We start from the raw sequence: 26,444 nt of genomic DNA, 5'->3' as shown, positions 1-26,444 counted from the left end.
ATGCAATGAAATGTTATGTGAAATTTTTTCTATAGTACTGGACAGGATCAAACTTTACTCATGCCAAGTATTTCTTTATTTGAAACAAAGATAAATTCTGCACAATTTTTTGAAAAGTGCAAATTTAACAAAGACTAATAGGGGAAAATCAATGGTGGTATTACACCTAATATGGGAAGCTGTACATGCACCTTTGACCTTGTGAGTACTCTCATGTGTTAAAATTTCTTGCTATTTAAGTGAAATATTACTAATAATGAAATATTCTGAGTGGATTGAGTCTCCAAAACACATTTTTTGAGAAAATTTCCTTGAAATAGGACTTTACCATGAATATTAGTTGACAGAATAAGCCATACTTAGAGTTTTGGGGAGCTTTTTCTCCTTTTTTCTTATATTCTGCTATACTAGAAAATTTTTCCTAAGAAATACTTTAATAAATATATAGTTTTAAGTAAATGAAATTATTTTTAAAGCAGTAACAACAAATTATTCACCAAAAGAGAAGCTTTTTATGTCCCTCTCTGGAACGCGGCGTAAATTTAAGTTTTACGTAAGGACTTATTGAAACCTCCTTGGAGACAGTAAACTTTTATACGGATAGTTCATTCAGCTTGAATACTTCAATTAATCATTTATTATAACATTTCTATGATAAATGAGTGAAAGTTACCCCAAAATTTTATTTATTGGCCTATAAAGTAGAAATTTTGAGGAAATGAGAGGTATAAATGGACCAAATGAGACCTTATAAGGAAGACAAAGAGGTCCATTAGTAGTATTTATCATCCTAAAGTCATCTTTTGTATCATATTCAACTGTTTGTAGGCAGATGAGATAAATATTTGATCATTTATTGGTCCACACTATATTCTATCATGATGCGGCTTGGTTTGGATTTTTCGAAGAAATTTAGCTCGAATCGCTGTAGATGTCGTCTTACATTATACTAGATTTTTCTCAAACTATTGAACTGATTATGACAAAACTTGACAGGAATGCTTGAAATAACCAGTATAACAAAGGAAAAAAGTCACATTCAGTTTATTTATCAAAAAAGTCTTCTTTAGGTGTAATACCACCAAATCATAGTACGTCACATCCGGTTGCATACGAAAATAGGTCGAAAAAAAATATTCCCTTGAATTTGACAGTTGTAGGTAATTGATCCTACATTTCATTGCAGTAAAACATTTCTGGGTCATAAACATATATCTTGGGTATTTCAAAGCACCATTATTTTTTTATTTGGGGTTTCTATAGAATATTTTGGAAACTTGAGGTTACATGGTTACTAAAGCTTGTATACAGGTTAAAAAAGGGGGAAAATTTGATTGGTTAACTTCCAGTGATGGTTATTTTCTTATATGCAATGAAATGTTATGTGAAATTTTTTCTATAGTACTGGACAGGATCAAACTTTACTCATGCCAAGTATTTCTTTATTTGAAACAAAGATAAATTCTGCACAATTTTTTGAAAAGTGCAAATTTAACAAAGACTAATAGGGGAAAATCAATGGTGGTATTACACCTAATATGGGAAGCTGTACATGCACCTTTGACCTTGTGAGTACTCTCATGTGTTAAAATTTCTTGCTATTTAAGTGAAATATTACTAATAATGAAATATTCTGAGTGGATTGAGTCTCCAAAACACATTTTTTGAGAAAATTTCCTTGAAATAGGACTTTACCATGAATATTAGTTGACAGAATAAGCCATACTTAGAGTTTTGGGGAGCTTTTTCTCCTTTTTTCTTATATTCTGCTATACTAGAAAATTTTTCCTAAGAAATACTTTAATAAATATATAGTTTTAAGTAAATGAAATTATTTTTAAAGCAGTAACAACAAATTATTCACCAAAAGAGAAGCTTTTTATGTCCCTCTCTGGAACGCGGCGTAAATTTAAGTTTTACGTAAGGACTTATTGAAACCTCCTTGGAGACAGTAAACTTTTATACGGATAGTTCATTCAGCTTGAATACTTCAATTAATCATTTATTATAACATTTCTATGATAAATGAGTGAAAGTTACCCCAAAATTTTTATTTATTGGCCTATAAAGTAGAAATTTTGAGGAAATGAGAGGTATAAATGGACCAAATGAGACCTTATAAGGAAGACAAAGAGGTCCATTAGTAGTATTTATCATCCTAAAGTCATCTTTTGTATCATATTCAACTGTTTGTAGGCAGATGAGATAAATATTTGATCATTTATTGGTTCACACTATATTCTATCATGATGCGGCTTGGTTTGGATTTTTCGAAGAAATTTAGCTCGAATCGCTGTAGATGTCGTCTTACATTATACTAGATTTTTCTCAAACTATTGAACTGATTATGACAAAACTTGACAGGAATGCTTGAAATAACCAGTATAACAAAGGAAAAAAGTCACATTCAGTTTATTTAACAAAAAAGTCTTCTTTAGGTGTAATACCACCAAATCATAGTACGTCACATCCGGTTGCATACGAAAATAGGTCGAAAAAAAATATTCCCTTGAATTTGACAGTTGTAGGTAATTGATCCTACATTTCATTGCAGTAAAACATTTCTGGGTCATAAACATATATCTTGGGTATTTCAAAGCACCATTATTTTTTTATTTGGGGTTTCTATAGAATATTTTGGAAACTTGAGGTTACATGGTTACTAAAGCTTGTATACAGGTTAAAAAAGGGGGAAAATTTGATTGGTTAACTTCCAGTGATGGTTATTTTCTTATATGCAATGAAATGTTATGTGAAATTTTTTCTATAGTACTGGACAGGATCAAACTTTACTCATGCCAAGTATTTCTTTATTTGAAACAAAGATAAATTCTGCACAATTTTTTGAAAAGTGCAAATTTAACAAAGACTAATAGGGGAAAATCAATGGTGGTATTACACCTTGACTGTTCATGACGTTAAAATACTAAATCCCTGGGATGTGTTTTAGTTGATTTCAGTCTCTGATGCATGATTTTTTATTATTAATTGTTTTGGCTTTTAACTAGCTCTCAGTAACTGCGAGTACTCTCAAATCGTACTTTCTTGTTAATTTGACCTGATGATACTATTTGTAATGCTTTTTTGTTATTAAATGTTAACATGGATCTTGTCTTTATACCAGCTTTGATTATTTGGAATTACTACAATTTTTCACTTCTTCGTACTATGAACATCAAAATTATTTCATTTCTCCTTAAATACTGTTCTTGCACCTGTACAGGAAGTTTTATCTAGCACTAATTGTATGTTTTATTGTTGATATTCACCCCATATGTACCAAGTGTTATATTAGCTTTATTGATATTAAAGAAATTTCTTGGTATTCTTAAACGGAAGATTTTATACACACAGAAGAAGAAGTATACTTAACAACAAAATTATTTTCATTTACCTGTGTATAATATGACGCAGGTTTTTTTCAAAAGTGATGATTTTCTAAATATTGTTTAACATTTCACAGTGGTATCAAACTTTAACTTTGTTTAAACCTGTTTATTTACTTTTGACCTTAATTATTTATCCCTTATAATTTTTATTAATTATGTATTTGCATTCAGGTATCACAGATCAAATTTATTCGTTCATTGTGTGTTAATTTACGTTTTTTGATTGAGTTAAGCCTTGCAATTGATATTTTATAGTGTGTCTTTCTATGTTGTGATGTTATACTATTGTTTCAGAAAAGGGAGAAGGTTTGGTACCATTAAAACGTTTAATCCCGCTGCAAATGTTTGCATCTGTCCTAAGTCAGGAATCTGATGTACAGTAGTTGTCGTCTGTTTATGTAGTTCATACGTGTTTCTCGTTTCTCGTTTTTATATAGATTAGACCGTTGGTTTTCCCGTTTGAATGGTTTTACACTAGTAATTTTTGGGGACCTTTATAGCTTGCTGTTCGGTGTGAGCCAATGCTCCGTGTTGAAGGCCGTACCTTGACCTATAATGGTTTACTTTTATAAATTGTTACTTGGATGGAGATTTGTCTCATTGGCACTCATACCACATCTTCCTATAACCTAAAGTTTGGATTGTTGACAACTCTGCCTCCGATTTGTGGAATGTGCACTATCTTCTCCATTTATTATAGACATGGTATTTGGTTTGTTGACAACACTGCCACCGATATGTTGAATATTCACTGCCTTCTCTTTTTATTATAGGCATGGTATTTGGTTTGTTGACAACACTGCCACCGATATGTGGAATGACGGTACACTGCCTTCTTTGGTCCTTTGAAACTTTCTGCGTATTTATACATCCCGCATACTCGTTTGGACAAACCCCTTTCTCCATGCGCCTTAAAGTCTGACGAAAGAAGTCAAACTTGAATAACAATAATTCTTTCTGAAACCAACCTTCGAAGATTCCCTGTCTAATAATTCAGGTATACGACATATAGATTTGCATTTTAGCTATAATTGATTTGTTAACTTGGGTGTTTTAGCTTACGTTCTCAACCTTTTATTGACTTATCATCAAATGCAATAGCCGTTGTTAATTGAGATTACATGTAGCAGTAGCCGGAGTCTGAGTGAATCTCATATATGTTATCAATACTGTGTTAATGTGCAGTAGCCGGAATATTTTAATGGAATTATTTTTTTTGGTCTTTGGGTGCAGTAGCTGGAGCTAGATTGATGTTGATATACATGTGTGCTATTCGTTTTGTTATTCTTAGCAGTAACCAGATTTAGTTTGATGCTGACATATGTTTTAATTGTGTTATTATGTGCAGTAGTCGGAGCCAGTTTGATGTTGATAAATATAATTTATTTTGTTATAAGGGGCAGTAGTCGGAGCCAGTTTGATGTTGATAAATGTAATTTATTTTGTTATTAGGAGCAGTAGTCGGAGCTTGTTTGATGTTGATTAATGTTATTTATTTTTTTATTAGGGGCAGTAGCCGTAGTCAGTCTGATGATGGCTTCAGTGATTGATGTTGCAATGCAAGAAAACAATCTGTATGTTATCAAAGCAAACTCAACAAATTCTTCAACAGATGAAATTATTAATACACGAAAAATAGAGATAGCTACGTCATTATCATTCGTGTCTGGGCTAATCATGGTAACAATATAGTAATTGTTTATTACTTTTTCTTAATGTTATTCACCTAAAAGAGAAGCGAAAGATACCAAATGGATATTCAACTCATAAGTCGAAAACAAACTGACAAGGCTATGGCAAAAAAAAAAAAAAGAAGAAAAACGGCGAAAAGACAGACAACATTACACACAACATAACCAACACCTTTTATTGTTTATATGTTAATATCCACTTTATAATAATACCTTTTATATCTAACTAGTTAAATAATGTGTTTTTCGTAAATTTTTACGTAATACATTAGGCCGTTAGTCTTCTCAATTGAATTGTGTCATATTTCTCATTGTTGAGGGCCGTACGGTTGCCTATAATTGCTTACATCCACTTCATTTGAACTTTGGTGGATAGTTGTCTCATTGGCAATCATAGCACATCTCCTTAATTTATATTGGTGAATTATTGCATATAAAGCAACTGATGATGTAATCAGTTAATACAAGAATTTGAAAAAATTGTTCTGCTACATGAACAAAAATAAAATCAAATCTAATGTATTCACGCTTCAAATATTATTTTCTGATTTTTTTGGGTAAATTAAAGTTTGGGTTGATCTCCACTTATATGTCCGAGCAGTTGGTTAGTGGATTTACTGCAGCAGTGGCAATACACATCACAACGAGTCAGGCGAAACATGTTTTTGGCATCTCTGTGCCTCAACATAATGGCATATTCAAGGTCATAAAGGTAGGGTTCCATAATTTAAAACCCTTGTCATGCCAATACAGCTCAGTTAATTGGTCGTCATTATAGTGTTACCCATGTCCGTCAATCCGTTCTTAAATACACGCACTTATCCGAACCAGATTTTCTTCATGCCTGAAGAATAAAAATGGATTTGTTGACGATGAAAATAAGGCTGAGATACAGACCACATGTTTCGCTTAGATTTATAACCTACTTTTGCACGGAAAAGCGAGGACACTCATATACATCTTCAACGTACAATTCAGTCTTGTTCAATCATTCTTGCCGTGAGTTTGAATAAAGAAAACAAGGGGCAATCAAAATCTATAATTTCAATTGAAACAGACAATACACATGTACCATGACCAAAAGAAAACAAAAAATTGATCATCACGAACCCTGCCTCAAAAGGTGAGTGTTCAGGAAGGGATAAAAGTGACTGCTCAACATGTGACACCCGTCATGTTACTCCTGCAAGTAAAACATTCGGTATAAATCACACCCGGTAATGTCATAATCAAGGAAAATGGGAAGGGATTGTGGTTACGGCAAATTATGTTACTAGAAGTATTATAGTGTTGCATTCAAACTGCGTGTACATCAGGAGCGGATCCATGATTTTTTAAGGGGTTGGGGGCGTAATTCAAGGAAACTGATTTTTTAAAACAGTTTAATGCCAAAAAATATTCATACATAATTTACCAATCAAAGTGGCGTTCGCGGCTTGAACACGCTGAATCCGCCACTGTACATAAAAATCAGTAAATTATTAAAATAAGAAAGGAGAGTTTTTAAATCAAGTTAATTAGCTATATATATATATATATATTATATATAGATTGCCTAACAATGTAATTTTAACACACTATTTAGTATGTAAATATAAGAATGTTTAAAATATTTACAAAATGATGAAAATAAACGCAATATTTCGCTAGACTAACAAGCTTTATCAAGCGTGCATCTATCCAGGTGAAATCGGATGTAGATGATAAGAAACTTTTGCAGCTCAATGTATATGTTGCACTTGAATTTAGCTGCCTTGAAAATAATACATAATTTGGATGAAGTTCAAGATTTTTACAAAATTGGTAGTTGAAGTTAGCAACGTCCATTGGCCAATATTACGAGATAAAAAGGACGATGCTGTGTACTAAATTATTCTTTATCTTTCCTGTATCTTTTCTCATCTTTTTCGTTAAGACCATCAGGTTCTAAAGTGTGGAGTTGGTGGATCCAAAAATTTTCTCTTCTCCTTCTCGCCGTGGTGTCTCACTCGGTGTTGACTTCTATGATTTGGAAGATAACATTATCAAAAGTATGTTTCGTTGAACGAAGATGTCTTGTGAGAGGACAGTTTTTGTTGGTTTTGTACCATGAACGATGGTTATTGAGCCGAATATTAAATTTGTCCATTGTTTCTCCCACATACTGAATGCCACATGTGTCACATGTTAATATATAAATTGAGTTCTCCGTTTTACAGTTGGAATTTGAGTAGATGGTAAAATTTTGTTTAGTAACGGAGCTGATGAAAGAACTGCTTGTATTGGCAGCTTTACAACACAAGCAGTTCCTTCGACCACATTGTGTGTAGCAACCGGGAGATGGAGTAGGCTGCTTTGCTAATACAGATGTCACTAATTTGTCACGGATGTTTTGAGGTCTTCTGAAGGCCATGACTGGTGGTGAGGAAAATACTTTTTTAAGATTTGAATCATTTTCTATAATTTTCCAATGCTTCTGAACAATGGAAACACATTTTTAAAATCAGGATGGTAAGTGAGTACAAGGGGTGTTCTGTTAGCTGCTTTATTCTTATCTTTGTACTCTAGAAGTTCTTGGCGACTAGTTTTGTTTGCTCTTTCGAAATCGCTATCAATGATGTTGTTATTGTATCCTCGAACAACTAGATGTTTACGTAGTTGTCCAAGTCTAGCACTTTGCGTATTTTCAGTAGAGCATATTCTCTTGATTCGCAATGCCTGGCTGAATGGGATGCCACGAGAGCAGTGTTTAGGATGGCAACTTTTAGGAGAAAGGAATTGATGTTTGTCCGTTTGTTTGTGATGAAGGTCCGTTATAATGGTTCCGTTCTTGATGTAACTCGTAGTGTCGAGGAAGTTTATTTTCTCCATAGATGATTCATATGTAAATTTTATTGAATGGTGGAAAGAGTTACAGTGTTCTAGAAATTCATTAAGATGTTCTTGTGAATCTGTCCATTTGAAATCAATATCGTCAATGAATCGGAACCATGATAAGGGCTGGTATGGAGCACTAGCCAAGAGGCGTTTTTCAAGTTGGCCCATAAATATGTTGGCATATGACGGGGCCATTTTTGTGCCCATACTAGTACCGTCTATCTGGAGATAATGTTTTTCATTGAAAGAGAAGTTGTTGTTCTCTAGTGCTCCATACCAGCCCTTATCATGGTTCCGATTCATTGACGATATTGATTTCAAATGGACAGATTCACAAGAACATCTTAATGAATTTCTAGGACACTGTAACTCTTTCCACCATTCAATAAAATTTACATATGAATCATCTATGGAGAAAATAAACTTCCTCGACACTACGAGTTACATCAAGAACGGAACCATTATAACGGACCTTCATACCAAACAAACGGACAAACATCAATTCCTTTCTCCTAAAAGTTGCCATCCTAAACACTGCTCCCGTGGCATCCCATTCAGCCAGGCATTGCGAATCAAGAGAATATGCTCTACTGAAAATACGCAAAATGCTAGACTTGGACAACTACGTAAACATCTAGTTGTTCGAGGATATAATAACAACATCATTGATAGCGCTTTCGAAAGAGCAAACAAAACTAGTCGCCAAGAACTTCTAGAGTACAAAGATAAGAATAAAGCAGCTAACAGAAAACCCCTTGTACTCACTTACCATCCTGATTTTAAAAATGTGTCTTCCATTGTTCAGAAGCATTGGAAAATTATAGAAAATGATTCAAATCTTAAAAAAGTATTTTCCTCACCACCAGTCATGGCCTTCAGAAGACCTAAAAACATCCGTGACAAATTAGTGACATCTGTATTAGCAAAGCAGCCTACTCCATCTCCCGGTTGCTACACACAATGTGGTCGAAGGAACTGCTTGTGTTGTAAAGCTGCCAATACAAGCAGTTCTTTCATCAGCTCCGTTACTAAACAAAATTTTACCATCTACTCAAATTCCAACTGTAAAACGGAGAACTCAATTTATATATTAACATGTGACACATGTGGCATTCAGTATGTGGGAGAAACAATGGACAAATTTAATATTCGGCTCAATAACCATCGTTCATGGTACAAAACCAACAAAAACTGTCCTCTCACAAGACATCTTCGTTCAACGAAACATTCTTTTGATAATGTTACCTTCCAAATCATAGAAGTCAACACCGAGTGAGACACCACGGCGAGAAGGAGAAGAGAAAATTTTTGGATCCACCAACTCCACACTTTAGAACCTGATGGTCTTAACGAAAAAGATGAGAAAAGATACAGGAAAGATAAAGAATAATTTAGTACACAGCATCGTCCTTTTTATCCTGTAATATTGGACAATGGACGTTGCTAACTTCAACTACCAATTTTGTAAAAATCTTGAACTTCATCCAAATTATGTATTATTTTCAAGGCAGCTAAATTCAAGTGCAACATATACATTGAGCTGCAAAAGTTTCTTATCATCTACTTCCGATTTCACCTGGATAGATGCACGCTTGATAAAGCTAGTTAGTCTAGCGAAATATTGCGTTTATTTTCATCATTTTGTAAATATTTTAAACATTCTTATATTTACATACTAAATAGTGTGTTAAAATTACATTGTTAGGCAATCTATATATATATATATATATATAAAAGTCTAAATTGAAAACAACGTTCAAACCTATGATTGCGTTGGATAAAAACCGCAATTTTTATACGTGTGCATGTAAAACAAATTTCTTGGTAGAGGGGTCTAAATACAGCACAAACAACAATTTCCAATAGACCAAAAAAAGTGAAAAAGTCTATTTTAACAAAACGCCTTTGACTAACAGGTCGAACAACTGATGTTCTTAAACCCTGCTGACTGCCATTGGCGATTGCCAAATAAATTGATCACCAGATCTAACGAAATGGATCTTGATATTAATTAAATACCAAACAGAAAACAATAAACTTGTGGAAAAGATGGTATACCACAAACATGAGGTGCAAAAATTTGTACACCATATCCGGATTTCGACAATTAATGTCTCTTCAGTGATGCTAGGGATCGAAACGGTATTTGGAAGGCCATATAATTTACCTCAATTTAGGATAGACTCTTGAATTTTAAAGAGTCGAAATAGGATGAACGGATCATATAAACCCGAAGGAAAATATAATACAAGCCCAAACGAAAAAATGTATAAAAGTCTAAATTGAAAACAACGTTCAAACCTATGATTGCGTTGGATAAAAACCGCAGTTTCTATACATGTGCATGCAAAACAAATTTCTTGGTAGAGGGGTCTAAGTATAGCACAAACAACATTTTCCAAAAGACCAGATGAGTGAAAAAGTATATTTAAACAAAACGCATTTAACTAGCAGGTCGAACAACTGATGTTCTTAAACCCTGCTGACTGCCATTGGCGATTGCCAAATATAAATATATATGTTTTCAATTTAAACTTGTATATATGTTACTATATATACTTTATTATTTCCTATTTCAGACCTGGAGAGATGTTTATTACAACATACCATCCACTAACCTTGCCACACTCATTACAACTGTGATATGTTTCATCATTCTTTATATCGTTAAAGTTCAAATTAATATGCGATTTAAGTCTATACTGAAGATGCCCATTCCTATAGAACTCATCATTGTAAGTAAAACAGAAAATGGAGTAACTTAAATTGATTCAATCATATTCATATTAATTAAGTTAACGATAATAAGCATACACCACTCTATTGTTTATATGATGTTGAGTTGCCCAGTAAAAAATGGATGTATCAATATTTGGTGAATTAAAGAAAATTTGATGCTTTACAGATACACTATACATGTATGTTATCTTGCTATTGCGCCAAAGGTGAATAAACAAATACGGTGGGTATAGGTTGATTAGACTGCAACCCAACGACACAAATAAAATCTTAAAGATAGTCGTAAGTAAAACAAAACATGATTCATGTACTTAAATACTTCAAAGCACTTATATTTTCTTACTAGTAGATATTGCGAGATTTGCACCTATATATATAGTTATGTATCAAATAAAAACAAATAATCAATCCATATATGTGCCTTCTTTTAAATATCCATAGCAACTGTAATAGCTCACTTCGCAGAGTTCAATCAGAGGTTCAGCATCAACATTTTAAAATATATTCCAGCAGGGTAATGTATACATAATGTATAATTTGTCAAACATAAATTATCTAACTTCTGGCTTACCATTCGGTATTAGAGTAAGAAGATCGATTTCAAATCAGTCATTTCTTAACATTCTCGCCTTAATAAGGCCATACGGTGACCTATAGTTGTTAATTTCTGTGTCATTTGGTCTCTTGTGGAGAGTTGTCTCATTTGCAATCATACCACATCTTTTTTATATTAATTACATGACTCGGTAGTATGACGGGTGCCATAAGTGGAACAAGATCTAATTATCAATCTGGAGTGCCTGAAAGCATCCCCAGTTTTCGGTGGGGTCCATATTGCTTTAATTTATTATGTAATGTTCTGTGGACCTGTTTATCTTTTCGTTGTCTTTCTATTTTTACCATGGCGTTGTCAGTTTTCGTTCGACTTAGTGTCTTCCGTTTGTTTCTAAATATTTCATTTTTCTAGTTAACGACTTTAATTTCACTTTTAAAATGTTTCGCGAATGGTAACAACACCAAGTTAGTGCAAACTATATCCCTGGTATACGATTTAGAATATAAGTAGTATTTTAACAATATACATATCGGTGATAGTATTGATATTTATTTAATTACTTTGTATTATTGTTGTAAATTACTTCTAATCTGTTTTGTGCAATACAATCTATTTGAAATTAAAGTAATAAAAGGACAAGAACTGTTACATGTCGCCACCGAGTTTAAGTATATCAAAATTATTACAAAATAACTGAAGAACATCTACCTTAGTTTCACACTGATTATAATTGCGTAATTTAAACTATCTTGAAATGTAAAATATTTCAGGTTGCCATCACCAGTATTACCGAACCCTGTTTTAGCTACAGGGAATATAGCGGACGCTTTCATTATAGGAATAGTGGCATTCACCCATTCGGTATCTGGCGCCAGACTTCTGGCAAGGAAACATAATTATGAAATTGATCCTAACCAGGTAAGGAACCAGTCGATCATATGAGCCTGGCTATGTACACACCAAGTACTTACCAATAGATGGCCGCTATGTCAAATTTAGTATTGGATGGCTCTGTTTATTCATATAGAATACCTTGCATGCTTTATCCCAACAGGATGCGGCGTTGTGTTTCAGAAAAAAAATTGAAATATTATTTTTCGTTTAGTTTAATATTAACTGTATGTGACCGGCACACTAATGCTTTCCATCTGATAAACAATAATGTTTCACAAATATTTAATAGCTATATAGTTAGTTGAGAGAATACTTTTATAAAACAAACCAATCATAACCAAAGAGTTCTTCTGCGGCCAAGTTTTTTGCCATTCAAACAGAATACAATGCAGAGTAGGATCTTACATATGAAATAGTACCAAGATCTCCACGAATATAACATTTGATGAGGAGCTATGTAGTGGTAAAAACAACATTAATCCGTGTATAAAAGTTACTCAATATTTGGTCTGCAACATGCACGCGAATTACGGTGCATCTGTATTTTAATCAAATTGATATACTAGTAGTCAGCATTAATTCCAGAGAAGATGAGGTTTTGGAATGATGGTAAATCAAAATCGGAGAATTATCAGTTCCATACACATGAGTGCCAATGTTACTTACCTTTATAGAATTATATGATTATGTGAAATTAGAAAAAAAGTGCTTGTAAAGAAAACGTACATAAATTAAAGATATTGAGAAAGTAAAATGAGACATAATTATTTCCATAGGAGTTAGTTTCAAGTGGAGCTGGGAGCGTTGTATGTTCGATTTTCTCTGGATACATCAATGCAGGGTCATTATCAAGAACTATGGTACTGGATGGTACGAACGGTAAATCCCAGGTATCTGTTCACAATAATATTTCTTTCTTTGGGTTAAAGCATAGATTGAACAAATTGAACAGTATTTTTACATTTACCTTCTTGTTTTCCCATTCTGATACAACTCAATAATCGCAACCAGGAACCACTACAGGTTCCTTTTTGTTCACGTTCAGCATCTGAATTTGATTTGGAAGATTCACAGGCGTGTAAATGAAGACTTAACTATGTGAAAATAACACGTACATTGTACATCCAAAATAATAATCTTCAATGGAAAGTTATTTTAACAAAATAAACAAACGTATAAATAATAATTAATATAATATTTTATAGATTGCCTGTTTAGTGGGATGTGTTATTGTCATAATCATGATATTAGCAATTGGACCATTGTTTTACTCATTGCCAAAGGTAGGATGCTCATTATCCATCATATAGACGTTTCTGTATATTAATTTTCTGAAATGAAGCTGAATGTACGTCACGTAATTTGAAAACAGTACTCAGTCAGTTAACTTGACTTTCATACTTCAGAGCAACTATTGGTCCAGAATTTTTATTCAGACTTGAAAGGAGTTTTTGTCCTTATTAATAACTATAATATTTTCTATTCATCCGATAAATATATAAACTACACGTAGTCTATATACACGGTTACTTCTGTTATTGGTTAGGGCTTACAGAAATGGACAGACAACCTACAATTGTATTAATTGGATGTCTTTGAAAAAAGATTTCATTTTACAGTGTGTTTTGTCAGCAGTAATAATCATAAACCTAAGGACAATGTATCTTCAGATATTAGAGGTACCATCACTGTGGCGCACATCAAAGTATGATTTTGTAAGTAAAATCTAAAACGTATAACTATATACCAAGTATGTTGGTCTATTATACAAGTATTATAGTCAATCGATATTAGAAGGTGTGGTATGAGTGCCAATGAGACAACTCTCCATCCAAGTCATAATTTATAAAAGAAAAAAACTTTATAGATCAAAGAATGGTCTTCAACACGGAGCCTTGGCTCACACCGACCAGTAAGCTATAAAGAGCCCCAAAACATGGCTAGTGTAAAACCATTCAAACGGGAAAATCAACGATCTAATCTATATAAAAAACGAGAAACGAGAAACACTTATGATTTACATCAATAAACGACAACTACTGAACATCAGGTTCCTGACTTACTATAGGACAGGTGCAAACATGTGCAAGCGTGTTAAACGTTTAAATAGGTACCAACCTTCATCATTAATCGAAACAATAGTGTAACATCACAACATATAACACACTGTAAAATATCAATTAAATGGCTTAACTCAATCAAAAGACATATTAACACAAGTGAACATACACTGAACGAAAAAAATTTGATCTATGACACAATGTAAATGCAAAATCAATAAACTAAGGGGTGAATAAATGAAGGCAACAGTAGTATACCGCTGTGAGATGTGAAATAATTTCAGAAAGTCAACCATAACCTTGAACAAATAACCTTGCCGCCAAATAGAATAATGTACAAAGGTAAAAGAAAATAATTGTGTTGTAAAGTATACAGTATAAATGGAGAACGGAAATATTTTTTCATGGTACGAGAAACAGAAGTGAAAATTTATAGCCATACTAAACACTTATCAAAGCTGGTACATGTATATATTAAAAAAAGTCCATTAAGGAAGAACACAGATTATATATATCAAATTTGTCAAGCTTTTACATACAAATTCTAACTCGTTCTGGAACAAAAACCATGCTTAAGAGTAGCGCTCGTTTGCCTATGCGGGATGTAATATCTCGTGCTCTACTCTCAGAGGTGTTCTTGGATGGCCTGTTGAAAGGCAAAATGTCAGCCCTAATTTAAAATTTCATCTTTTTCAAATGGCCTTCTCAATTATTTGGCTTTCATCTTGGTCGATCATATTTACGAATCCCGCATTTTTGATTGATTTTTTAAATAAAATGTTCGTCCTTAATGTTAAATTAATGGTTGCCACTGTATCTCAAACAAACAGCAAATAAGCTATCAATATAGATCGCTCAACTATACAAGAAACCAAAACACCCCCATATCAAATTTGTAAGAACAACTATGCCATGTCAATTATATTGATACAGACTAAACAAGAAATAGATGGTATACAGCCAAACTCTTGACTAGGAGTAACAATTCCTAATTCAAGTATAATCATAAGTTAAAACTTATTGTTCTGCATATTAGAATGGAAACATAGCTACATGTAACTGAATTCCCCTAAAAGGTAGACTCTGGTAGATAGTTGTGTTATTGGAAATACTACTACGCTTCCTTATTTGTAAAGTTGAACGATTTGTCCAAGTGCAGTTAAGCTAAATAGACTGATAATGTTGCTTGTATTTTTTCTGCAGGTTATATGGATGGTGACCTTTCTGACCTCATCCATTCTTGATGTAGATATTGGCATAGCTTCAAGTCTGATATTTTCTCTATTAACAGTATCATAACGAACACAGAGGTTAGTGATTAAAATAAAATAGGACTGCAAAGTCTGTTTAATATTATACACACAGCCTATTTAGTATTATTACTTTAATTTAGAACAATTATAATATAATGTAGCTCTGCTTAGAGCTATGACAACTATTACATTTACATGGCATTCAATTTAATTTTTTATATGATCAAAATGAAACCTTAACCTTATAAATATGGCAATGAAAAGAAGTTTAAGGTTTAAAATATTATGACGAAATATAGAATGATTTTTCTTTCTGCAAGATGTATGGTTACACAAGCACACTTTGTGTGAAGATATAAAATTTAACAGTCTATGTTATATTTATTTTCAGTCCTTCGTCATATACACTAGGATTTGTTGGGAAGACAAATCAGTTAAAATCAGTCGACCGATATGATCCCGTAAGTATCACTTCTAATACAATAAATACACAGAGGACTGATTAAGGCTTGTCTGCTTTTAATATCCAGTTTAAAATACTCAAAGGATATGGTCTAAATGGCTTCAACGTTTGTGTTATATAAACATACAAGTACAATCAAATAGTAAATGTCTATCCCTTTGCAGGTTATTGTACCAGACCATGTTAGAACAGTTCAGTTTCAAGCACCTATTTACTTCGCTAATGCCGACATATTTGTGAGGAGTGTGGTTAAGTTGACTGGTATAGATCCAGTAAATGCCAGGAAGAAACAGAAACAGTTTAATCAAATAGGGACAAATATAAGCCCGGTAAGTGTTGTATCCATTGATAGAGATTATGTGATTTATTTTGATGTAACATTTATACTTTGTCTACTGGATCAGGTAACGTCTACAAGACGTAATGTATTTATCAATGAGACACCAAACTAACGACAAACAAAACCAGACAGTAATTCAGTGGTTGTCGTTTGTTTATGTGTTACATATTTGTTTTTCGTTCATTTTTTGTACATAAATTAGGCCGTTAGTTTTCTCGTTTAAATTGTTTTACATTGTCATTTCTGGGCCTTTTATAGCCGACTGTGCGGTTTGGGCTTTGCTCATTGTTGAAGGCCGTACGGTGACCTATAGTTGTTAATGTCTGTGTCATTTGGTCTCTTGTGGAGAGTTGTTTAATTGGCAATTATACCACATCTTCTTTTTTATATAAACTCCAAAACATATAAATAAAACATACAAGACTAACAAGGGACAGAGGCTCCTGACTTGGGGCAGACACAAAAATGCGGCGGGGCCAAATGTTTACAAACACTTTTTTTCACACGAACTGTTTGACGCAATTTAACAAAAGTATCACTCCAAGGGAGTCAAATTTCACTTTTAGCCATATTTTGGGGAAATATGAGACATCTTTATTCCTATTTGTAATATGTTTTAGCAAATACATGCAAGTTTTTGCCATGGATACACCAAAAAGAAATAAGCTTTAACCATTCAACTACTGGATATGAAATCTATGGAAGATTCTGATTCCTAAAACCATTGCCGTGATGTCTGCCTATTCATTTACCGGGGATTCTTTTTCTAGAATCAACGCTTTCTAAATATGTCGCTGAAATGGATTCATCAATTACATTCAATTGTTTCCTTTGTGTGCCTAATTTCATTAACTTTGAATTAGCTAATTTACTGATTTCTGTTCACTAATGGAATTAATTTAAAACTTACCTTTAATTTTTGTAATTTTCATATGCCTTTACTAGAAATCGAACCCGTCCTTGAAATCTGTTATGTGTGACTGACATCAACATATCGACGAAACCTCTCGGCTACCAATTGGTTACAATTTAAGTGTCTATTTTATATATATATAAATGAACATATGATATACATCGGTACAACGGACACACAGAGCTTGTACCTTTATATATACATAATAGGCAATCGTATAGTTTAAGCTGGTAGCCGCGAGGTTAGCATGGTTAAGATCAATGAGTAAAAGAGTCAGGTTAAAGGTTGGGACTTGTTGGTTTAGGTTCGAATCCCTGTATTCTCTTTGTTGTCACTATTCTTTAGTTTTTCTGTTTTTTTTTTCTTATTCTGTATGTAATTGTGGATATTTTTGTAATAATAGCGAGTTTTATCATTTATTTTTGGATTATTATTGGCTATTTCACATATTTGAAACGAAAATGATTACATTTAATTTGTCCATTTTTGTTTTATAAATATAGTAAGATTTCATCTGTTTTACTACATAATTTTACAAATGTTTATTCGCAAATTTCTATGTGCCTAGAATTAAGCTTCTTGTTTGAAAGTTCGGTAACATACTTATTATATATACTTTATGTATGCTCTTAGGTCAGGTTGTTGTCTCTCCATTCCCCATTTCCATTCTAAATTTTATTAGAATTAAGTTCGAATATGTCTTTTTTTGTAAACACAGATAATATTCAGATGGCTGATAATTTAAAGGTAGACGTGTAGTGTTTTATTTGTATTTGATCTAACCAATTAGTTGTGATCTTATATTTAGTTATACATCGTTGAACATGATACCATGGTTATTTAAACTGACTTACAATACCTTCTAATTAAGAAAAGGCTTTAATTTTGAAAAGACATTAACACAATAGTTTAAGTTACAGATACAATGGATAAGCGTTGATTCATGAAAAACAAACCATTCGCCCTCCGGGCTCATGGTATTTTTTTTTCAAGAATCAACGCTTATTCATTGTATCTATATTACATGCATATGCACATATATGACACAAACAGTAAGCTTAATTTGCAAGGAAAAGGGGATGGTAGAACTTTATTTTGCTATCCATCATAAGTACCAATCAGGTGACAAATCTCGTCATTTTTAAGAAAAAAGTAGTAAAACCTCCCACAACATATCATCGTCCACTCTGAGGACGTTTTTATAACCATCGAGATCTTCCTTGTTGAGCTCCTGCAAGTCGCGCATACAATTGTCGCCGTGTCAGCCACTGCCTTACCTAGATATCTCGGCGCCCGTTCTGTCTACGCCTTCGAGTTCGTCTTCTACGCTTTCTTTAATGTCCGCCACAGCTATTTACTTGTATCGCTGAAGCTCTAGCCACCTTGCCAACACATCCAACTGCTGTAGATATCTTAAATGTATGATTTTACTGAGACCTCCTGTGAACTACTGAATCTAACCAAATAAATGGAGTATGAGTCCATAGGACATAGATAATGCCCCGCTTGCTTATAACGTTATAAAGGGTTATTACTCAAGAACGGTAAAAGTGGCGCCACCCAAATTCGCACTTGATCTATGTTTATGGTAATAAGCTTTGTGAATACGGTTAATAACATTTGGTTGATGCAAAATTAATTAGAGAACGGAAACTAATTGTTGGGACGGTACTACGGACGGACAAGGATAACACCTAATGCCCCCTCCGCTGCAGCGGGGCATAACACATTCAGACGTTTTGTCGTGAGATCCGAGCATATAATAATGATATAAGAACAATATATGATAACTCACCAGAGTTTATTCAGGTGACAAGCAATAATATCAATAAACAATCAACGCAGGTGGTTAAAAGGTGAAGAGTTCGAATCTAGCATTATGCGTATTACGTCATCGATACATGATGAGATACATATAAAACATGGACTGGTTCAGTACTATATATTGGTGTTCAGCACCACAATCGTCCCATCTCAGTAGAACCAGACCAGGGGTAAATAAAAGAAATAACGCACTGTCTGTGAAAAGTAATTCATGTAGTAATGTCGGAATAAACAAGGTTTCATTTTACAAATACAGTTGCATAAAAGTTCATGCATAAATCCACATTATAAAAGTTCTATATTTCTTTAAATACAATTAAAGATTCATAGTTCATGAAATACGCAAAATAAACTGTCTTTAGAATAAAATATGTCTTTTCCTCTCTGCAAACATAATCCAATACGATAGGATATATAGTTAAAATACGCAAAATAAACGTTCCTAAGAATAAAATATGTCTCTTCCTCTTCAGAAACTTAATCCAATGCGCTAGAATAGATAGCTACTGTTCTACACTATTCTCTTTGTCTGGCATCTGAAAGAATTTCAGAGCATTGTCATTAACGGTCCAGATCAGCACAGACAATGGTATGTTCCTCAATCGACTGACTTCCATGGCAATCACTGGAAGATTCCATGGGTGGTTTACTGGGCACCATGCGAACGGGGATAAGAACGGTGAATCAGTTTCAAGCACAAGCTGGTGTGGCGGAATCCTAGGAATTACTTCTAAACCGGTATTGTCCCTAATGAATTTCCCAGATACACCGAAAATTATAGTTGGTAGTTGTTGCCAAGCAGTCATCTCCTCAATAGTTCCTTCAAAACAGTGGCGGTAGAATTTCATGTCTGCAAGATCATGGTGAAGTATTATTTCTAAAGTACGTTTGGCGGCTGAACCGTCACCGCATTCTCTGCAATAAATTATGACAGGGAAATGTTTCCTCCTGGCTAAGAGCAGCATTTGTACAAAGGACTCCTCCTGATTAAGACGTGCCTTTTCTTTACACTTGCTAGGATTACAACAGGGACGACAAATACAAGTTGTAGTGTAATCGAGTCCTATTTCACCTATGGCGACACATAAATGGCTGTCAGTGAGTCCAGTTGATCCATCTGCCTCTTGGATATGTCTTCTGCAGCAAGATGTGGATGTATACCGAAAGAAACATAAACACCACGGGCAAAGCCCACGTCAGAAGCCCAGTTGTTCCATCTTGATGGGAAAACATAATTTGCCACTCCATAATAGAAACATTGAGAGCATCCAGGTGCCACTACTGATTGTAAGTGTTGAAAGATTCTTAGGCTCATCATTCTGAGTATCTGATCTAGATGAAAATGGCTATCCACGAACACAAGTTGTTCCTCTGACTGTGAAATTGGCTCGGTTATGTAAGCACCTACTCGGGATAGAACTGCTATCAGTCATGAAATTATTAAACGTGTTGTTTTCAATTTTTTTCCAGTTGAATAAACAAATGATATGATTTGGTGGATTACAAATATAAGTCGGCACTAATGAAGGACAGTAATTATCGGCCCAACAGATCAAAAGTTGAAGTTTTTGTGGTGAAAATTGTTTTTTGACGAAAGAGTAAAGTTCTCTCTGTAAAATATAGTCTAAGAGATCGTCAAGAGTGGAACATTCTAACCATGACCTAATTTGATAAAATGATTCTAACATAAGTTGGCACCAAAGATGCATACGGTCTTCGTCAAATACGATACTTTCTACCACATGTTCCATTGTATGTCGGTGCGCCAAAGAACCGGCTTGAGCCACTTGAACTTCACAGCTCCAACAGGCCGTGTGTGGTTCCCAATACCATGGCAAATGTGTCTTGAAGACATGGCGTCTCATCTTGCCATGTGTCACTAATCCACACACAAAACATTGATGTGATCGACTCTTAAATGTGGTTATGGAGGTACTTTCAATTTCTTTTGAACTGGATGCAGTAACAGTATACGGTGAGGGACCTGGGCCCCTGCAGATCTCTGATGATGAACATACTGTTGGTAGATTCCCTCGTCATGCACTTCACGGTTATCAGATGGTTCGTCGGTTGTGTCTTCATACCCAACTTCATTAATGACCATCCTATCAGAAAGCTCTGTTGCTTTAGAGGAACTGTCATCACCAATCGACTCTCCATGAGCACTTAATGAAAGAACGTCACCCTCCATATTGAGGAAACTGCAAGAGACAAAAGATAACGTAAGTATATACAATCCAATACTATATTCAATATGTACACTACGTAGCTACGTTTCACAAAACTACTGGAAATCTGTGTACCGAGCCGGAGGCTTAACTGTTCGCCCCTCCTGGTACACGGATAGTCATGGCTGGTGGTCGAGGACCTGTTCCCCTGAACCACTAGACTATGACCGGCAACGTCTGAAATGAAAATCATCATTAGTAGACGAGGCTAATAGCCCCTGTGGTGCTTCATCGTCCGGATCATCCTGATCTATAAATAACTGCTGGAATTCATAATTCAGAGAAACGTTACTAACCAAATCAAGGTTCTGTAACAGCTGTCCACCACAGTAAAGACGGGTGTTGTCAGGACCTGTTAGTGGGTCTTGATCTGTACTCTCGTCAGCATGCACAAAACTTGTGTCATCGAACAGATTGTGTCGCAATTGGCGTAACCACAGTGGTATCTCTCTGTCATTACATCTCGTCAAGCGGTCATGGTGAATCACGGACTCTCCCTTTCGATCCTTTATTGTATAAAGCGGTAAGTGATCTGAAACAACCAAGTAAGGTCCTATCCATGGAGATCGAAGTTTCTTACTGTGTCCTATCTTAGTTAATGAATCAATCTTGTACACCAAGTCTCCGGTATGATATTGATTTTGTGCTAGTCGCAGATCATAATCTCTCTTCTGTCGATGTTGAGTTGTCCTAAGGTTTTCACGAGCAAGTTTATGCACCTTATTTAATGATTTTGCCAGATGTGCTACCCAGGAAACGGGATCTAATTTCCCGACGGAACACGGAACAGTTCCAAGCAGTAACTGTATAGGCTGAATTGTTTCTCTTCCTTGCATGAGACGATTAGGTGTATAACCGGTTTGTCGGTTTACCATTGAGTGTAATGCCATCGTCAGTAATGGCAAATAAACGTCCCACATATTGTTTTTCTTCTGAATGTAGCAACGTATCATTTGTAACACAACAGTGTTATGTCTCTCGACCTGCCCATTTGATGAAGGATGGTATGGAGTCGTCCTAGTGCCTTAAACATATTGCCATCAAAGTTACGGCCCTGGTCAGTGTGGACCTCCAAAGGACATCCGAATGTGACTATAAAATGCACAACAAACTTTTGAGCTATGAGAAGAGCTGATTGCTCAGGTAGTGCGGCCATCTCAATCCATTTCGAGAACTGATCAATCATCATAAGTACGTAACGATTCCCACTCTCACTGGTATTAAAAGGCCCTAATATATCTAGGTGAATACGTTCCATAGGACAGCCAGCAATTAACTTATTTAACGCAGCTCGGGGGGAGGGGGTAATGTGAGCCTTTTTGTTCTGGTTACTAATATGGCATGACTTAACATAGCCAATACAGTCTGAATGAAGGTGATCCCAGAACGACTGCTTCACACGGTCCAAGGTTTCCTGTTGTCCAAGGTGTCCCGCAACTTTTGAATCATGGCAATGCAGAAGAACATCAGATTTCAAACCATTGGTTGATCCATTTGTAATAAAGGACACCGTCAATTACTTCTAAACAGAAACCGAGTAACATTAGAGCTCGGGTAGCTGGGCTCTGTAATCGCAGCTCGGCATCACTAGGGTCGTACTGACTTTCTATCCACTCTATGAGAGGGAAAAGATCTGAATCTTGTAACTGCAATTGTCTTAGTTGATGTGGACTATAGTTCTGCATCCAGTTGGTATGGATAGCATCTTCCTCAGTATTAGGTTGAGTCATATCATGATCCTTAGAGTCCGCTACATTAAAAGATGAGGTTTGGAGCCCTTGAATGGATGATGTGAAGGACTCCTCAGACTGATTATTATGATGTTCTTCTACAATTGCTATCTTGACTTCAAGTGGAGTAACTTGTCTCTTAGCTAATGGTATGACATCATCAACATCGTTTAGAAACCGACTCCACTGAGTATGAGCCCTTTGACAATATTGACAACCTTTACATGGCAAGTTCTCTACGTCAGCACCTGCGTTATAACAGTCGCAATCTTCAAGACAGTCTGGTATCCGACTTAGGCCATCAGCATTAAGATGCTTCTTCCCGGGTCGATGAACAATCTCCATGTCGAACTGTGCAAGCTCCTCTAACCATCTTGCCAGTTGTCCCTCAATATGCTTGAACCTCATCAACCAAACAAGACTATTGTGGTCTGTACTCAAAACAAAACGTCGGTCAAGCAAATAATGCCTAAAGTGTCGGCAAAATTTAACCACTGCTTAAAGTTCTTTACGGGTTGTACAAAACTTCCTCTGAGGTTTCATTAGAACATGACTTGCATAGCAAATGACTTTTTCCTGACTATTTTGTAGCTGAGAGAGGACGGCACCAATAGCAATGTCTGACGCATCAGTGTCCAATACAAACAAGTCATGTGGATTTGGGTACGCTAAACAAGGCGGTAATGTCAATAATTCCTTTATATTCAAGAATGCATGCTCATTACAGTCTTCCCAGACTGGCTGACCTTTCTGGTGTGCTAGCTCATAAAGACATGCAGTAACAGGGAACATGGTCTCTATGTTAATTCACAAATCCAAGAAAGAACATTAATCGTGGGCACTGGCCAATTTTGTACCACTTCAGATCTTATTGGAGCTATTTTTATACCCTCTGCGCTGACAGGCTTGCCTAAAAACTCTACTTCTTGCCTGAAAAGCTGACATTTCTTAGGTTTCAACTTCAAGGAATATTTCCGGAACCTTAATAGTGCTTCTCTAAGACTCTGAATATAGTGGTCGAAATTCTTGCCTAATATCACTACATCATCCACATGGACCAAAACTTAATTCCAGGTAAGTCCCCGGAGTACTAACTGCATACACTACAAACCAGTAAAAGTCTGAAATGGCCTATATCTGTACTCGACTGTACTGATTTTTACTCGACCAGTCTGAATTGGTCTGAATTTTACTCGACATTACTCGACCCCAGTCTTAACCATACTCGACTGTACTGATTTGTACTTGACCCTTATCTTTGCCATTGAAAATAGTCTGAACTATTACTCGACCAGTCTGAAACAGTCTTAACCCATTCTCGACCTGTACTCGACCTATTTTTTTCAGTCTAAACCATACTCGACCAAAGGTCTGAACAATACTCGACCAGTCTGAACCATACTTGACCAAATAACCTCTACTTTTTCTAAATTTTAACTGTTAAAATAAATTTCTTTTTAACTGACATGACAACAGCCACAATAAAATAAAGATATATTATAAAAACAGATTTTTACATTCTTACATGATTCTCAGATTTATCGAATAGAGATAGTTAAATCAAATTATCTTATATAATAATTTAATTATATCAATTTTAAAGTTTTAAAGTTTTGTTAAAAAAAGATTTTCTTTTACCTAAAAACCACACCTATACTGAGGGTAATTAAACCTTAATAAGGTGCTTCTTGTTTGGCATGTGTTTTTTTTTTAAATTAATTTTTCTAAATTCCTAAATAAAAACTACATAGGTTTCATGGTTACATACAAAAAATGTACAATAGTTATATAATTATCTTTTTAATGAGGTAACAACAGCCAACAAAATCACTGAAATTGTTTAACCTTATTTTAGAAATATATCTATTATTATAATTTGGGATATATTATATACAATATATATCAAAAAGGGATAAAAATTAAAGAAATTAATAAAATTGTTCTTCTGATTAGTGGGGAAGTATAAAGTAATACCTCCTGCTTGGGGCAAATTCATGAAAAAGATTACACCTGGTCAGAGAGTATTAAATTCTAAATAACATTCTTTCAAAATTGCAACATCCTGTGAAACTTAAATCACAAGGCCTTTTGAATTCACTAGATAAGTAATACACGAGTTTAAGAAAAATAGGGCTTTCTTTTTACCTGTAAAACACACATGTACTGAGGTAATTAAATCTTATTAAAGTGCTTCTTGTATGCCATGTCTTTAATTTTGACAAAAATTATTTAAATTTAATTGAAATAAATTTTTACTGTAACTTTGGAACATTTTTCCTTTTTTAAAAGTTTATCACAGGATTACTATGAAAGTTCTATTATCATGATTATATTAAATTCTTGGTTTAACAAAACAAAGGTGTCTTTTTTTAAATTTATTATTAATGCATTATTAACTAAACTCAACTGACACCATAAATCTATACGAGGCTTAATTTAATGGTGAAAATTGTCCAGTAACCATAAAATATATCTGAAACATTCAAAAAATTTTGAATAACATTGAAAATATGAGTCACAATTCAGTTTTGAGATTTTTTGATCAGCAATTTTTTATTTTTATTTTAAAGGTGATATATATGTATGTATATAAGTGTTGATGAATATGGTGATGAAGTTATATTATGTTTATTGTGAAATTTTGGTTTCAATGCTATATTGAATACATTTTTAATTTCAAATTGTTGTTCAAATTTCTAGCCAGGGGAAATAGCTGTTGTTAAAAACAGTTCCTAAATTGATGAAATACAATAGATAGATACAAAGTATAGGTCTAGTTTGGTTAAGACTTGGTCGAGTATGGTTCAGACTAGGTCGAGTATGGTTCAGACTAGGTCGAGTATGGTTCAGACTAAGTCGAGCATGGTTCAGACTAGGTCGAGCATGGTTCAGACGCGTATAAAATGGTTAAGTACTGGTCGAGTAAGGGTCGAGTACAAGTTCAGACTGTTAAGTATGGTTCAGACTACAGTCGAGTATTATCAAGTAAATTTCAGACCAATTCAGACTGGTCGAGTAAAAATCAGTACAGTCGAGTACAGATATAGGTCATTTCAGACTTTTACTGGTTTGTAGTGATAGCTCGTTGGAAGGTAGCAGGAGCATTACAAAGTCCCATTCAATCCACCATTTTCTACATTTGAAAATGCCTGTACCAAGTTAGGAATATGACAGTTGTTGTCCATTCGTCTGATGTGTTTTGTCATTTGATTTTGCCATGTGATTAGGGACTTTCCGATTGAATTTTCCTCGGAGTTCAGTATTTTTGTGATTTTACTTTTTCCCATTCGCGTGTGCTCGAATAATCCATAGCGTGTTATGAATGCTGTTTTCTTCTGGTCTGACTCCTCTAGTTCTATTTGATAATATCTGCTGGCAAGGTCCAGCGTGAAAAAAGGTTGTTGCGCCTTGCAAAGAGTTCAAACAATTTTCAATGATGGGTAATGGAAAACAATCTTTCACCGTCCTATTATTCAAGGCCCTATAATAGACGCACCATCTAACAGAT

At 34.5% G+C, this 26,444-nt stretch overlaps 1 protein-coding gene across 1 annotated transcript; it reads left to right on the top strand.

Moving 5' to 3' along the window:
* Positions 1-4,946: 4,946 nt before the first annotated feature.
* LOC127707339 (chloride anion exchanger-like) lies at positions 4,947-15,944 on the top strand. The gene is given in 10 exon segments (XM_052211852.1): positions 4,947-5,067; positions 5,626-5,792; positions 10,516-10,672; positions 11,108-11,189; positions 12,002-12,149; positions 12,902-13,015; positions 13,331-13,408; positions 13,745-13,840; positions 15,389-15,495; positions 15,830-15,944. Coding segments are annotated over 10 exon segments (1,185 nt in total).
* Positions 15,945-26,444: the final 10,500 nt, after the last annotated feature.

The sequence above is a fragment of the Mytilus californianus genome, unplaced genomic scaffold (genome assembly GCF_021869535.1).
Source record: "Mytilus californianus isolate M0D057914Y unplaced genomic scaffold, xbMytCali1.0.p SCAF_65, whole genome shotgun sequence".
In the NCBI taxonomy this organism is placed as follows: Eukaryota; Metazoa; Mollusca; class Bivalvia; order Mytilida; family Mytilidae; genus Mytilus; species Mytilus californianus.
Note: the sequence above shows the minus strand (reverse complement) of the source record. Positions and strands in the feature narration are given on the sequence as shown.